The sequence below is a fragment of the Crocuta crocuta genome, unplaced genomic scaffold (assembly GCF_008692635.1).
Source record: "Crocuta crocuta isolate KB4526 unplaced genomic scaffold, BGI_CrCroc_1.0 scaffold25, whole genome shotgun sequence".
Lineage (NCBI taxonomy): Eukaryota > Metazoa > Chordata > Mammalia > Carnivora > Hyaenidae > Crocuta > Crocuta crocuta.
In genome coordinates this window covers 1,770,729-1,787,311 of record NW_027532015.1, presented here as the reverse complement: position 1 = coordinate 1,787,311, position 16,583 = coordinate 1,770,729, and the positions used below count along the sequence as shown (strand labels likewise).

Here is a 16,583-nt window from a genome sequence, read left to right as displayed (position 1 = left end):
CTCCCTTAGGTGAGCTCAGTTTCTGCAGGTGGCGATGGGTGTGGCTGTGAGTATCTCGGCTCCGGGGGAGGAGCGTTTGGGCTGAAGACCATCCTCTGCCTTCTTAGGTCCCAGTTCCCTTGGGGACTTGGGCATGAGTCTCTGTTGATACCCAGGGCTTGGCTCTCGCTTCTGAAGGTCCTGCTGTGTGGCTTGTTTCTTATGCCCGTCCCAAGTCCCTTTGTGTCCATAGTCTTACCTATGTCTACCCTTCTGCTTTCCTTGGAAAAATGGGAAACCAGGTATTGTCTTCCTTCCCTGACTGAGGAGTGAGTGGAGGAGCTGGAGCTGCCCTGGGACCCTGAGGGCACAGCGATCAATCACTGTTACTCATTCCGTGCCCAGGAGCTAAGCAGCCTCTTAGGGCTGGCTCTCCAGCCTGCACCTCTCTCCACCATTGTGGGAAGGTAGGGAGTTAGCTGGCTTTTTGCTTATTTTCCCTATTCATCTCGGGTGTCAGGTCCCCACAGGGGCAACATCTAAGCACTCGTCACGTCTCCTTTTTCCAGGTACTGGAGCCACATGTCCCCTTTCCAGTGGGGCAATGATTCTCCAGTGTAGACTGTTCTCTACGCTACAATATAGCAACAATATAAAGGAATAAATTTTGTGCTGGGAATCCTCAGGGCTTTGTTATTTACATGCAAGCCATGCTTTTGAAATTTTAAATAATTCTCTTTCAGAAAGCCCTGTTCTGAAAATCCAGGGCATTATAGCACTTGAAAGCTTCTGTGGATCCTCTAAATGTGAACCAGAGCTGCATCCCCAGGGACCCACCGGCAGTATCTGTTCTCACCGTACACTAAGTAATGGAATGAGTTGACTTACTGGATGGAATTATCCAGAATCAACAATTAGAATTTTAGAAAATAGCTGGTAAAACAATGATTATGGTTTTGGCCACATTGGCTGTTAAATTTTTTGTTTGTTTGTTTTTGTTTTGTTTTATTGTTTTCTGATAATTTAGTAATTAAGTATTTTAAGAGGTTTTTTTTTGGTTCATGATTTAAAACCATGCCATCTGGGTAGAGAACAAAGCTTATACTCCTGTTCATGAAGGCAAATGGGTAGACTGGTACTACCTTGAAAGCAATATTAAAGTTATTTCAATTTGTTCACGTTTATGACATCAGGGAGATGAAACTGTGTAGAAACACTGCCTAGAAATCACTGGTAAGTAATAGAAGAGGTAACACTAAGAGAAAGGTAATGGAAAAATTATCTTAAAATTGCTTGCTCCTTCTGTAGATTGACAGGGACTATTGAGCACTGAAACGAAGTCCCACCAGAATGAAGTCTCCTCATGACAGTTCTTGGTGTTAGGGAATTGCCCTTTTGGAAGAAAGGATAAATTACATCTCAAGTCCCTTCTAAGGGAAATATTTCTATTTGAATAAACAGCTTATTCAAGTTTGAAGGACACTACTCAGCATATGAGCTAAAATAATACACTTTGAAAAATTTTTTTCAATTTAAAATAATTTATCAAGTGTTTTATAACAGAGTGAAAAATCCCATTTGGGAAGAGTTCTGGAATCTTTAACATGTGAAAAGATGTGTGTAGGATAATGACAAATAAGATATCCCATCAAGTTGTCAACGGAGATTTTTGGCTCCACCATTTCTCCCATAGAAGCTGTTCCATTTGTAACTGTGTTTTCAAATTTGCAGTCATTAACCTTGACAGCTAAACTCACTACATCGCATGGAGCCCTATCCAATGAATGCTGGAAACTGCTAGCACTCAGAATACTGCCTGAAGTTAATTTGCCTGTGAATTTTCCTTGAATCCAGTCTGAGAAGTAATCTTGCTGACATAAACAGATTTTAAAAAGCTTCACAGAACTTTATATTGAACTAAAATCCTAGCTTCTAAATTGACTGGACCTGACCTGTACAACATTTATGAGCTTGTAGAAAGCAGAAGGCATCTTCTAAAAAGTAATTGGAAAGTTTATTTATGAATTTATTAAAGTTATATTCTTTGAACTTAAGATTTCTATGGAAATGCATCTCATTATTACAATAACCAGATTTTCAGACCGCAATATTGGGAGTGAGAAAATAGTTTAGTTTAGAGAGAAATGACTGCTTCAACATTTAACCAGATATATATATGGGACAACATGGACTTTGGAGTCAGACAGCCTTGGTTTTGGTTTTGGCTGTGCCATTTCATTCCATTCTTTTTTCACTCTATAGTATTTAACTGATACCCAGTTACTGAGGACACAGTGGTAAACAGAACAGGCATTTTCCTGCCTCTGTGGACCTCATAGTCCAGTGGGGGAAGTAGATATGAAATAATCATATAAATAAATAATAGCTACAACTGGTGATTACCTAAGGATAAGTACTGGGTGCCATGAAATCAAATAACACAAGAGTAATTTAGATTGAGGCTCCTGAAGGCCCATTGGAGGACTGGAAGCTGGCCGTAAGGTGGCTGGGTAGAGCCAACCAGAGTAAGAGAGGTTGAGGAAGAAGGGTGGGGAGGGGGAGGGGAGGAGCCAGAAAAATGTAGCTGTAAGATTTGATCAAATTTTTTATCCTTTTTGAATCTAAATTTATTTTTTATAAGATGTGGATGGTAGTAACTGCTTCATGTAGTTGTTCTTGGAATTAAATAACATTATACTTAAGTCATGCTTAATCCAGACCTAGCATAATAAGTATTTACTACCTAGTGGCTATATATAATAATAATTAATAATAATAATTATTCACTAATGGAGTTTACATTCAGGTGGGGTGATAATATCTACCTTAAGAATGGAAAAAAAGAAGGGCTGGTAGTTGTTTGAAGAGCTGCAGGGAAAAGTTCCACATTTATGCTAATTTTATTATTTTTTAAATTTATTTTTTAAAATTTATATCCAAGTTAGTTAGCACATAGTGCAACAGTGATTTCAGGAGTAGATTCCTTAATGCCCCTTACCCATTTAGCCCATCCCCCCTCCCACACCCCCTCCAGTAACCCTCTGTTTGTTCTCCATACTTAAGAGTCTCTTGTGTTTTGTCCCTCCTCCCTGTTTTTATATTATTTTTGCTTCCCTTCCCTTATGTTCATCTGTTTTGTATCTTAAAGTCCTCGTATCAGTGAACTCATATGATATTTGTCTTTCTCTGACTAATTTCACTTAGCATAATACCCTCTAGTTCATCCACACACTTGCACATGGGAAGATATCATTCTTTTTGATTGCCAAGTTATACTCCATTGTGTGTGTGTGTGTGTATACATACATATGTCTCACATCTTTTTTTCTTTATCCATGTATCCATCAACGGACATTTGGTCTCTTTCTATACTTTGGCTGTTGTTGATAGTGCTGCTATAAACATTTGGGTGCATGTGCCCCTTCAAAACAGTACACCTGTATCCCTTGGATAAATCCGCAGTAGTACAATTGTTGGGTCATAGGGCAGTTCTATTTTAAATTTTTCAAGGAACTTCCATCCTGTTTTCCAGAGTGGCTGCACCAGTTTGCATTCCCACCAGCAGTGCAAAAGAGATCCTCTTTCCAACATTCTTACTAACATCTGTTGTTGCCTGAGCTGTTAATGTTAGCCATTCTGACAGGTGTGAGGTGGTATCACATTGTGGTTTTGATTTGTATTTCCCTGATGATGAATGATGTTGAGCATTTTTTCGTTTCAGTTGGCCATCTGGATGTCTTCTTTGGAGAAGTGTCTACTCATGTCTTTTGCCCATTTCTTCACTGGATTGTGCTTTGGGTATTGAGTTTGATAAGTTTTTTATAGATTTTGGATACCAACCCTTTATCTGATAGTTCATTTGAAAATATCTTTTCCTATTCTGTCAGTTGCCTTTTAGTTTTGCTGATTGTTTCCTTGGCTGTGCAGAAGGTTTTTATTTTGATAAAGTCCCAGTACTTCATTTTTGTTTTTGTTTCCCTTGCCTCCGGGGATGTATTGAGTAAGAATTTGTTACGGCCTATGCTTATTTTAGAAGTGAGTTTTTTTTTATTATTATAGTCACAACTGAAGGAAAAGGGAAAACAAAACATCTTAATGTTTTCTGATTAGTGAGTGAATTTAAGTGACATATCAGTCAGGTTACAGAATAAAGATACTGAAGTTATAGAGAGTTGACTGATGTAATTTCCTGTAATATACATCTAGTATATAAAACCTTGAGATCAAGATTGGCTGTTTCTCATGGTCTGACAAGCTTTTGAAGGCAGGATGAGTTAAAGAAATAATTGCAAACTTATTAGCTAAGATATTTTCATAACAAGATTCAGAAAGATTATAAATTAAGTACGAATGGACCTTCATCCTAACAAGGATTAAACTTCATAATTTTGGTTCCTTCAGGATAAGCATTTTAAAATATTTTATACTTGTATCCTTATCTAACAATAGGTGGATGAATAATTCATGGCCTTTCCTCTGCAGTGTATCTTGGTCAACTGTCTCTTGTCAGCTCCAGCTTCTTCTAGAGCTTATGTCTCTGATCTAGGTTGATCTCTAGCCAGGGCTAATTAAGAAAAACAATGAGGTTTATTATTTTCTATTTTTATAAGAGGTGAGTGAAGTTCCACCTATCGTTCTTCTAAGGGGCCATTGTTTAGCGCCAATAAGGTGTTATTATAAAAAAATAAATAAGTTCATGTAGGTATTTTTATGTTTGATAGGGTAACCTTAGAGATGCGTACAAAGGAAGAAGCCTTTCCTTTCTGTTTGTCCATTTACTCCTACATCCATTCATTTATTCGACAAATACTGAATAGACATTCAGTAGACATCCATTCAATAGACATTTATGGAGATGTTCATCATATCCTAGGAAAGGTACATGGTGCTAGGGATACAAATAGAATTGCTTTCTAGATTCTGCCTTCAAACCCACAACCTTGTAGCCAAATCATTCATTCATTTATTAACACTCTGTATGTATTTCATGAGTGCTTACTCCGTGCCCAGCGCTGTGTAGATACTGGGGATGCAGTGCTGAAACACAGACACGGGATCTGCCCTGGTGGAGTGTCCATTCAAGTGGTGGACCTAAAAACGAGTGTAGACGGTAAGGGCTGTGTTCCCGCAAATGGGATGGTGGCTGTAGAGGGTGCACAAAATTATTTAGGAGAGGTTCAGGAAGAAAATATTTCAATTTTTATTTATCTTAATCTCATTTTACTTTATCTTTTGTGTATATTTTGTAGTGTGCTTAATCTGTACAGTACTTATATGTCATTTATATATAATAAATATTTAAATTTATTCCATAAATTCATATTGATAGGTTGCAGAAACAAAAACATTTGCAGACCCCAGGATGAAAGCGTGGATTTAGCACTAGATAGACTTATGAGTTTGAAGTGAGTTTCCATCACTCACAATGTGTAGGTCCTTGGGCAAGCCAGAGTTCTGTATCCTTTGTCAGAAATGTTGTCAGGACTGACTGTAATAGTGTTAGTAAATGCTCATATTGTGTCCATTTATATCAAGTCCTCAACAAAGATGACTGATGTTACCATTGTTATTATTCATATGATAAATAAATGCAGGCATCTTCAAAGTGATACAGAAAATTTTTTTATAGTTTATTATCAAGTTGGTTTCCATATAACACCTAGTGCTCATCCCAACAAGAGCCTTCTTCTGTGTCCTTCACCCATTTTCCCTTCTCCCCCACCTCCATCAGTTTGTTCTCAGTATTTAAGAATCTCATGGTTTGCCTCCCTCCCTCTCCTTAACTATTTTTTCCCCTTCCCCTCCCCTGTTAAGATTCTCCTGTTCCACATATGAGGGAAAACATATGGTGGTACAGAAAATTTTGAGAAGGGACTAGTTAAGGTGTCACTCTAGTGCCATGAAACTATTATAATAGATTATTGCTGGGAATATAATCTACTTCATATGCAATATGTACCCAAATCCTTAACATTTTAATTTACCCAGTTGTTTTCCTTCCAGGAATTTATCCTAAGGGAACAGTCAGAAATTCTAACAGATTTATAATAGTGACAGATAGGAAAGAGAACCAAATGTCCAAATATAGAATAGTCAGGTTAAATTACAACTTTATGATGGAATATTGTGCTTTTAATATATTTATTTATTTTAAATGTTTTATGTATGTATTTTAAATGTTTTTATTTATTTCTGAGAGAGGGAGAGAGGCAGTGTGAGCAGGGGAGGGTCAGAGAGAGAGGGAGACAAAGAACCTGAAGCAGGCCTCCAGGCTCTGAGCTGTCAGCACAGAGCCCGATGTGGGGCCCAAACCCATGAACTGTGAGATCGTGACCCGAGTCAAAGTTGGACGCTTAATCAGCTGAGCCACCCAGGCGCCCCCTAAATGTTTTATTTATTTTTGAGAGAGAGAGAGAGAATGAGAGAGCACGAACAGGGGAAGAGAAGAGAGAGAGAGGGGGAGACACAGAATCTGAAGCAGACTCCAGGCTCTGAGCTGTTAGCACAGAGCCTGATGTGGGGCTTGAACCCATAGACTGGACTCTGAGATCATGACCTGAGCTGAAGTCAGACCTTAACTGACTAAGCCACTCAGGCGCCTCCAGCTTTTAATATTTTTAAAGAATACTTGGGGAAACATTAATATCTAGCAACGAATATAAGATACAAAATTACAATTTTAGTGTAATCCCAATTACTTTTTTTTTAAAAAAGCACACAGTTTAATTAAATGGTGTTGGTAAAACTGGACAGCTATGTGTAAAGGAATGAAACTGGACCACTTTCTTTAACCATAAACAAAAATAAACTCATAATAGAAGACCTACAGGTAAGACTTGAATCCATAAAACTTCTAAAAGTAAACATAGATAGTAATCTCTTGGACATCGGCCTTCACTACATATTTATGGATATGTCTCTGCAGGCAAGAGAAACAAAAGCAAAACTAAACTATTGAAACTATACCAGAGTAAGGTCTCAAGGAAACTGCTAAAAAAACAAAAAAGTAGCCTACTAAAAGGGAGAAGATATTTTCAAATGACATATTGGTTAAAAGGTTAGCATCCAAAATATATAAAGAACTTATACAACTCAACACCAAAAAAACAATCTATGAAATGGGCAGAAGACATACAGACGTTTCTCCAAAGAAGACATCCAGATGGCCAATAGACCATGAAAAAATACTCAGCATCACTCATCATCAGGGAAATGCAAATCAAAACTACGAGATCACCTCACACCTGTCAGAATGGCTAAAATAAAAAACACAACCCCCCCCCCCCAAGTGTTAACAAGGATGTGGAGAAGAGGAAACTCTCTTGCACTGTTGGTGGGAATGTAAATTGGTGCAGCCACAGTAGGAAACAGTATGGAGGTTCCTCAAAAAATTGAAAATAGAACTACCCTATGATCCAGGAATCACACTACTGGGTATTTACCCAAAGAATACCAAAACACAAATTCAAAAGGATATATGCACCCCTATGTTTATCGCAGCATTATTTGTAATAGCTAAATTATAGAAGCAGCCCAAGTGTCCATTGATAGGTGAATGGATAAAGAAGAGGTGGTACATATAGATACACTGAGATTATTATTCAGCCATAAAAAAGAATGAAATCTTGCCACTTGCAACAATATAGATGGAGCTAGAGAATATAATGGGGAAAAAAAGAGACAAACCAAAAAAGACTTTTAATTATAGAGAACAAATAGATGGTCACCAGAGGGGAGGTGGGTGGGGGGATGGGGATGAGTGAGAGAGGTGAAGGGGATTAAGAGTACACTTATCATGGGGCACCTGCTGGGATCAGTTGGTGGAGCATGCGACTCTTGATTTCAGGGTGTGAGTTCAAGCCCCTCACTGAGTGTAGAGATCACTTAAAAATAAAATCTGCAACAAACTAAAAAAGAGTATGCCAGAGGCTCCTGGGTGGCTCAGTCAGTTAAGTGTCCGACTTCAGCTCAGGTCATGGTCTCACAGTTTGTGAGTTCAAACCCTGCATGGGGCTGTCTGCTGTCAGTGCAGAGCCCACTTCGGATCCTCTGTTCCCCTCTCTCCCTGCCTGCCCCTCCCCACTCTCTCTCTCTCTCTCTGCCCCTCCTTAGCTCACATGCACTCTGTCTCTCTTTCTCAAAAATAAATAAATATTTAAAATTATGTTTTTAACATTTATTCATCTTTGAGAGTGAGAGAGACAGAGTATGAATGGGGGAGGGGCAGAGAGAGTGGGAGACACAGGATTAGAACCAGGCTTCAGACTCTGTCTGCCTTTCTCTCTGCCCCTCCCCCACTCATGCTGTCTCTCTCTCTCTCTCAAAAATAAATAAACATAAAAAAAAAGAAAAATTGAGTGGTTAAACCTTTGGGAGATTTGCTTCAAGTACTAATCCTGATGTAATTTTAAAATATACACACACAGACACACACACACACATATACAAATACACGCACACACACACACACCATCCTGATGTAATTCTGAAAAAAACACCCATATACAGTATATGTATATATATACACACACACACAGTATATACAGCATATATACAATATATACAACACATATATACAGTATATGGAGTACATATACACACTGTATATATATACTATATATACTATATATACTATAGTATATATATACAGTATATATATATACTATATATACAGTGTGTATATGTATTGCATATACAAATCCCAGCTGATATTCACTGAGGAAGGGACTATTTCCATTCACTCTTTACAACAATTCACAAGTAAGTGGGAACCTGAAAATGAGGCAGTTAAGGCCTGGAAAGGAAATTCTGTTTCCAAATAACAAACAACCGGCAGTAGGTCTAGAGGCAATGATTGCTTTTCTGTGGTGTATGATTTAAAACATGCATCTAGGTAGGTTTATTGAATGGATGTTGTAAAATGATTCTGCCAGTGCGGGAGGCACTTTGGGACATAGCCTACGAATGCAAGTCTCCTTCTAATTCTATGTGAGTGTTTACAGTTTGTGGTGTTCATCAGTATAGGACATGGTCAAGTATAGTATATCCATAAGAACTGAACTGTGTGTTTAGGGCCACATGAATAGATCTCAAAAACATACTGTTTAAAAAATATTTTTTAAATGTTTATTTATTTTTGAGAGAGACAGAGTGCAAGTGTGGGAGGGTCAGAGAGAGAGAGAGACACAGAATCTGAAGCAGGTTCCAGGCTCTGAGCTGTCAACACAGAGCCCGACGTGGGGCTTAAACTCACGAACCTCCAGATAATGACCTGAGCTGAAGTCAGACACTCAACTGACTGAGCCACTCAGGTGCCCGAAAACATAATGTTTCTAAAATAAAGTAAATGAGAGCAAAACTAACAGATGCCATTTATGTTTAAAAATGTTATGTAAAATAGTATATCTTCTTAGGTAAAAGTAAAAATGCAAAAAAATATTTCTTTAATACTCATCTAATCTTAACTAATTTCTTTAATACTCATCAAACTTATCTAATAATTACCTCTGGAATGGAGGAAGAGGGTCAAGATTAGAGGTCATGGAGAAGGGAAATTGTAGCTCCATGTGTCACTTTCTAATTTTTAAAAGAAAAGTGGCTATTAGTTTTAATATTAAAATTAATTTCTTAATTAAGTCAAAGACAACTGAAAGTAGTATGTTTAAAGAGTGCAGTTTACTAGGTTCTCAACTGTCACATCCTAATCTTCAGGCTTAAGAAACTGAATACTATGTTTGTACATTCCTTCCTGGCTGCGGAGTCAACAGGAAACCCCAAACTTGAACCTCAGCGTGCACAAAGAAGGCAGAGTGGAAAGAAGAATCTCTGAATTCCCAGCAATACTTGGAACGTGTTTGCTAAGCAATGACAGTGCTTTGACTACATTTGGGACAGGAAGTTCACCATGAAAATAAATATAATATAAATAATACTATGGCCAGAGTAGTGTCTTCAAGGAATAAAATGAGAATTCAGTGATTTTTAATGTTTTTCATTAACTGTAAAAAGATCTCCAACGAATAAAGGACAAGCCCAGAGAGAGAAAGTGACCTGAATAGCTTGTGTATTGCACTAAGTGTTTTCTCTTCCAAGGTGGCTGGCCCTTAGCTCGGCCCAAAGAAAACTCAATAAAAATGATGCTGTTTCATCACTCTAGGGGGTATTGTCCTGTTAGAAGGAAGCCATGATGTCCAGCCTACACACTCCTGATGGCAACAAAGCCTCCACAGCCTTTAAAAGAAATACTAAAAAAGGGAGAGAGAGAGAGAGAGAGAGAGAGAGAGATTGAGGGAGGATGGCAGGGAAATAGTAGCAACATATAATCCCTCCAGGTTTCACTTTAGAAAGAAATCAAATCACATTTCACCTTCCTGTAAGAGTTCCTGCAAGGAGACAAAGCAAGATCCACAATTAAGTTTCTAGAATTCATTTTTCACTGTTTTGTGTCCAGGATAGATTGGATTAATGGCCGAGCTCAAACCTTGAACCTCACTGTGTTGCAACTCTCATTGCTTAATGAAGATGAGGCGGAGGATGTCCTTGGCATGCTCTGGAGGGCAGACTGAAGTGAGCAGACTCCCATGTCAGGAGCCCTTCCTTCTGAAACAGGGAGCCCATTTATAGTCTCCTTTATAACCCGAGCTCAGCACCACCTCCCCAGGACTTGCATCGCATCCTCCATGGCGGCCCCGCAGGGCCATGGCAGAGGCAGCTCGGGCAGGTGGGAGGAGGGATCGGAGCCGAGGAAGAAAACCTACCGGTGGATAGCGTTCACCTTAATAGCAGTCTTTCCACTCCTCTTATTTGCAGTTTAAGTCTCCCTAACTCATTGTTCCTCCAATTTTCNCCAGTTATTCTCCGTCACAGCCTAGGCTTTCCCTTCACAACACTTAACATAATGGCAAGTGATAAATTATACGTGTATTCATGTCCCCCTCCCTCAGAAGACTGTGATGTTCGCTAAGCCGTCCTTAGCACCTACTCGGGACGTCACAAGGAAAATGCTCAATAATTCTTCGTGGAATAAATGAACGAATGGATGGAAGACTGTTCTTACCAATACTTTGGTCCTCCCATTTGATTCACTCCACGATCTCGTCCCGTTCTCATCTGCTCTTCCAGATTCCATCAGCCCCTGCAGCCGATTGACTGCTACAGAGTCCCTTGCCCCAGCAGTGGGCTGGTTTAAAAAGCCCACAGATTCTTCCACTATGGCCCGTGTCAGCCTACGCTTCTCCAGTAGCATCAACAAACCAAAAACCATGGATGTATGTGTGTCAGAGCCCTGACAGGAGAAGAGATGCCTTCTTTTTGACTCTGTGGGTGTTTTGAAACATATACTCCAGTAACTGAATAGCTTCTATACCATGTCAGGATCATAAACCAAAAGCAAGTCCCCTCCCTGCTAGTGTTTCCCATAATCTTTGCAGGTTACCAAAAGTCTAGATCTCAGAGAACTTTTAACTTCCATCCAGAATTTCAGGTCTGTCCTTCCTTCCTCCCTCCCTCCCTCCCTTCCTTCCTAGAGAGTGAGCATGCATGAGTAGGGGAGGGGGGCAAAGAGAGACAGAGAGAATCCGAAGCAGGCTGCATGCCCAGCGTGGAGCCCAACCTTGGGCTGGATCCATAAGCCTGGGATCATGACCCTGAGCTGAAATCAAGAGTCCAGTGCTCAACCTGAGCTACCCAGGCACCCCTCACGTTTATTTGTCATCCAGTGTTAGAAAAGAAAAGAAAAGAAAGTAGGTAAGTAAATGGCAGTAAAGAAGTATGGAAAGAGGGAAAGAATCAGAAGATGTGAAAGCATATCACGCACATGCTGTTGGTGCTGTGCCGCTTGTAAGGGGTGGACCACAGTTTGACTTGACTCTTCCAGGCACATCATCAGGAGTCACACAATCCACTAGGATCACAACGAAGAGCAAACAAGTTGCTTGGTTACAGCACACCTGTTCTCTACGGGAAATCATGACAAATTTCAAAACCTGTGAAACAATGCAATGGTGTAATGCAAGTGCTCGTTCAGTAAAAGCACTTTTATAGTAGAGTCAAAACAGTGGAGTCCAAGTTAGACACTTCACTGAGGTTCTGGCTTGTCAAGGATGATTTTCAAGTACAGCACAGCATGAATGAATGCACCTTCTTCAGCTGATCCTCTGAATACCATTTGACAACATTAATTTAGTTAATATCAGAAACATATTTCTGAACCTCTTGTCTGGGTATTAAGACTACATTCCTCATCATCTGGATCCAGCTTCCTGCTGAGACTAGTGAAGTGTGTCCTGTCACTTGAGTGTAGAGAGCTCATCTATCTAACTCCAACTTACCAAGCTCTCAAATGTCATATATGTTATATATGTAATAATTGTAAGCCATTTCAACATTAGGCTTCAAAATGGCCTTGCCAAAGCTTCATCCAAGAATAAACGGAGGCCGATGCTATCACCTCCTGGCTGATCTCTCTTCCTCCCATCTCCCTTTGTACTGATCTCACCTTTTCAGTGCCACACAGGAGACGCAGTGACATGCAGACCTGATCAGGTTCCTCCCCCTGTGCAAAACCTGTTCACCCCAAATCTTCTTTATCCATTCATCTATTGGTCGACGTTTAGGCTGTTTCCATAGCTTGCCTATTGTAAATGATGCTGCAATAAACGTAAGGGTGTGTATATCTTTTCAAATTAATTTTTTAATTTTCTTTGCAAATATTGAACTACCCTTACACCCCAGGAATAAATCCCACTTGATTGTAGTGCATGATTTTTTAATGTATTGTTGGATTCAGTTTGGTAATATTTTGTTGAGGATTTTTGCATTTATGTTAATCAGAGATATTGGCCTCAAGTTCTCTCTCTCTCTTTCTCCCTTTTTAGTGTATTTATCTGGTTTTGGCATCTGGGTAATGCTGGCCTGACAGAATGAATGTGGAAGCTTTCCTTCCTCTTCTATTTTTTTTGGAATGTTTTGAGAAAGATAGGTATTAACTTTTCTTTAAATGTTTGGTAGAATTCACCTGTGAAGCCTTCTGGTCCTGGACTTTTTTTGTTGGGAGTTTTTTGATTCAATTGCTGATTCAATTGCAATTGCTGGTAATTGGTCTGTTCAAATTTTTTATTTCTTCCTGATTCAGTTTCGGGGAGGTTATACGTTTTTAAGAATTTATCCGTTTCTTCTCGGCTTCCAATTTGTTGGCATATAATTTTTCATAATATTCTCTTATAATCATTTGTATTTCTGCGGTGTTGGTTGTTATTTCTCCTCTTTCATCCCTGATTTTGAGTCCTCTCTCTCTCTCTCTCTCTCACTCTCACTCTCACTCTCACTCTCTTGCTGTCTTTCTCTTTTTTTGGATGAGTCTGACTAAAGGTTTGTCAATTTTCTTGATCTTTTCAAAGAACCAGCACCCAGTTTCGTTGAATTGTTTTGTTTGTGCTTTTAGTTTCTATATCATTTATTTCTGCTCTAATCTTACTATTTCCTTCCATCTAGTGGTTTTGTTTGATCATTTTCTAGCTCTTTTAAGTATAAGATTAGATTGTTCATTTGAGAGTTTTCTTCTTGAAGAAGAGGAAGGAAATCTTCCACATTCATTCTCTGAGGCCAGCATTACCCTGTTACCAAAACCAGATAAATACACTTAAAAAAAAGTGTGCGCGCAAGAGACCTATATAAACCCCCCTCCTGAAACAGCTTTTACTGCAACCCAAAGGTATTGTGTTTCCATTTTCATTTGTCTTGATGTATATTTTGATTTCCTCTTTGGTTTCTTGGTTGATTGTTTAGTAGCACGCTATTTTTTTCTTGCATTTTTTATCTTCTTTTATTATTATTACTTTTAAAAATATAATTTATTGTCAAATTGGCTAACATAAAGCACATTGTAAAGTGTGCTCTTGGATTTTGCGGGTAGATTCCCATGGTTCATTGCTTACATACAACACCCAGTGCTCATGCCAACAATTGTCCTCCTCAAAATTAGTAGCATGATATTTAACCTCCATGCATTTGTACTCTTTCCAGATTTTTTCTTGTGGTTGATTTCTAGTTTCCTAGCATTGTGGTTAGAAAACATGAATGGTATAACCTTGATCTTGAATTTGTTAAGACTTGTTTTGTGGTCTGATATGTGGTCTATTCCGGAGAATGTTCCATGTGCACTTGAAAAGAATATATATTCTGCTGTTTTAGGGTGGAATGCTCTGAATATATCTGTTACAGCAATCTGGTCAGTGTGTCATTCAAAGCCACTGTATCATTATTGGTGTTCTGTTTGAATGATCTATCCATTTACAGAAGTGGGGTGTTAAAGTCCCTTACTATTATTATGTTACTATCTATTAGTTCCTTTATGTTTGTTATTAGCTCCTTTATGTACTTGGGTGCTTTCATGTTGGGTGTATAAATATTTACAATTGTTAAATATTCTTGTCGAATTGTTCTTTTTATGATTACATAGTGTCCTTCTTCATCTCTTGCTATAGTCTTTGTTTTAAAGCCTGTTCTGTCCAATGTCATTATTGCACCCCAGCTTTCTTGTCACTTCCATTTGCATGGTCAATGTTTTTCTGTCCCTTCACTTTAATCTCCATTGTCTTTAGTTCTGAAATGAATCTCTTATAGGCAACATATAGATGGGTCTTGCTTTTCTTTAATCCATTCTGTCACCTTATGTTCTTTGAGTGGAATGTTTAGTCCATTTACATTAAAAGTAATTATTGATAAGTATGTATTTATTGCCATTTTATTACCTGTTTTATGGTTGTTTTATAGTTCTTCTTNTGCTCTTGGATTTTGCGGGTAGATTCCCATGGTTCATTGCTTACATACAACACCCAGTGCTCATGCCAACAATTGTCCTCCTCAAAATTAGTAGCATGATATTTAACCTCCATGCATTTGTACTCTTTCCAGATTTTTTCTTGTGGTTGATTTCTAGTTTCCTAGCATTGTGGTTAGAAAACATGAATGGTATAACCTTGATCTTGAATTTGTTAAGACTTGTTTTGTGGTCTGATATGTGGTCTATTCCGGAGAATGTTCCATGTGCACTTGAAAAGAATATATATTCTGCTGTTTTAGGGTGGAATGCTCTGAATATATCTGTTACAGCAATCTGGTCAGTGTGTCATTCAAAGCCACTGTATCATTATTGGTGTTCTGTTTGAATGATCTATCCATTTACAGAAGTGGGGTGTTAAAGTCCCTTACTATTATTATGTTACTATCTATTAGTTCCTTTATGTTTGTTATTAGCTCCTTTATGTACTTGGGTGCTTTCATGTTGGGTGTATAAATATTTACAATTGTTAAATATTCTTGTCGAATTGTTCTTTTTATGATTACATAGTGTCCTTCTTCATCTCTTGCTATAGTCTTTGTTTTAAAGCCTGTTCTGTCCAATGTCATTATTGCACCCCAGCTTTCTTGTCACTTCCATTTGCATGGTCAATGTTTTTCTGTCCCTTCACTTTAATCTCCATTGTCTTTAGTTCTGAAATGAATCTCTTATAGGCAACATATAGATGGGTCTTGCTTTTCTTTAATCCATTCTGTCACCTTATGTTCTTTGAGTGGAATGTTTAGTCCATTTACATTAAAAGTAATTATTGATAAGTATGTATTTATTGCCATTTTATTACCTGTTTTATGGTTGTTTTATAGTTCTTCTTTGTTCCTTTCTTCTCTTGCTCTCTTCTCTCATGGTTTGCTGGCTTTCTTGGATTCCTTTCTCTTTATTTTTTGCATATCTATTATTGGTTTTTGATTTGTGGTTACCAATAGGTTTATATATAACTTGCATGTAGCATTTAAGTTGATGGTCGTTTAAGTTTGAACTCATTCTTTACTCTTATCCCCCCACATTTTAGGTATAGGGTGTCACACGTTATATTCTTTATAGGTATGCTTATTTTTACAGCTTTTGTGTTTCCTACTTTTCTTACTCCTCTTTGTGGTCTTTCCTTTCCACTCAAAGAGTTTCCTTTAACATTTCTTGTATGGCTAGTTAGTGATCGTGAACTCCTTTAACTTTTGTTTGTCTGGGAAACTCTTTATGTTTCCTATTCTGAATGATGGCCTTGATGGATGGAGTATGCTTGGCTGCAGGGTTTTTTCTTTCAACGCTTTGAATATATTATGCCACTCCCTTCTGGCCTGCAAGTTCTTTGCTGAAAAATCAGCTAATAGCCTTATCGTGTTTCCCTTGTACATACTGTTTTTTTTTTTTTCCTCTTGTTGCTTTTAAAATTCTCTCTTATCACTACTTTTTGCCATTTTAATTACTAGGTATCTTGGTATGGACTTCTTTTGGTTGATATTGTTGGGGGTTCTTTGTGCCTCCTAGATCTGGGTTTCTGTTTCCTTCCTCAGATTTGGGAAATTTTCAACTATTATTTCCTCAAATAAATTTTCTGCCCCCCCTTTCTCTCTCTTCTACTTGTGGAATCCCTATAAAGTGAACATTACTATGCTTGATGGTGTCACTGAGTTCCCTAAGTCTATTTTCATGTGTTTAAGAATATATATATATTTATATTTTATAAAAAATATTATAAATATATAATATTTATATATTATTGAGAAAGAGAGCAAGAGTATGAGTG

The 16,583-nt window shown here is 38.2% G+C and overlaps 1 protein-coding gene across 1 annotated transcript in view; it reads left to right on the top strand.

The window, feature by feature from the left end:
* The window catches only part of CCDC170 (coiled-coil domain containing 170), an 84,271-nt gene that overhangs the window by 2,630 nt on the left and 65,058 nt on the right, over positions 1–16,583 (top strand). The window contains exon 2 of the mRNA XM_077776142.1: positions 11,101–11,246. Coding sequence (XP_077632268.1) covers positions 11,101–11,246 — 146 coding nt within the window. The remainder of the gene's footprint in view (positions 1–11,100; positions 11,247–16,583) is intronic.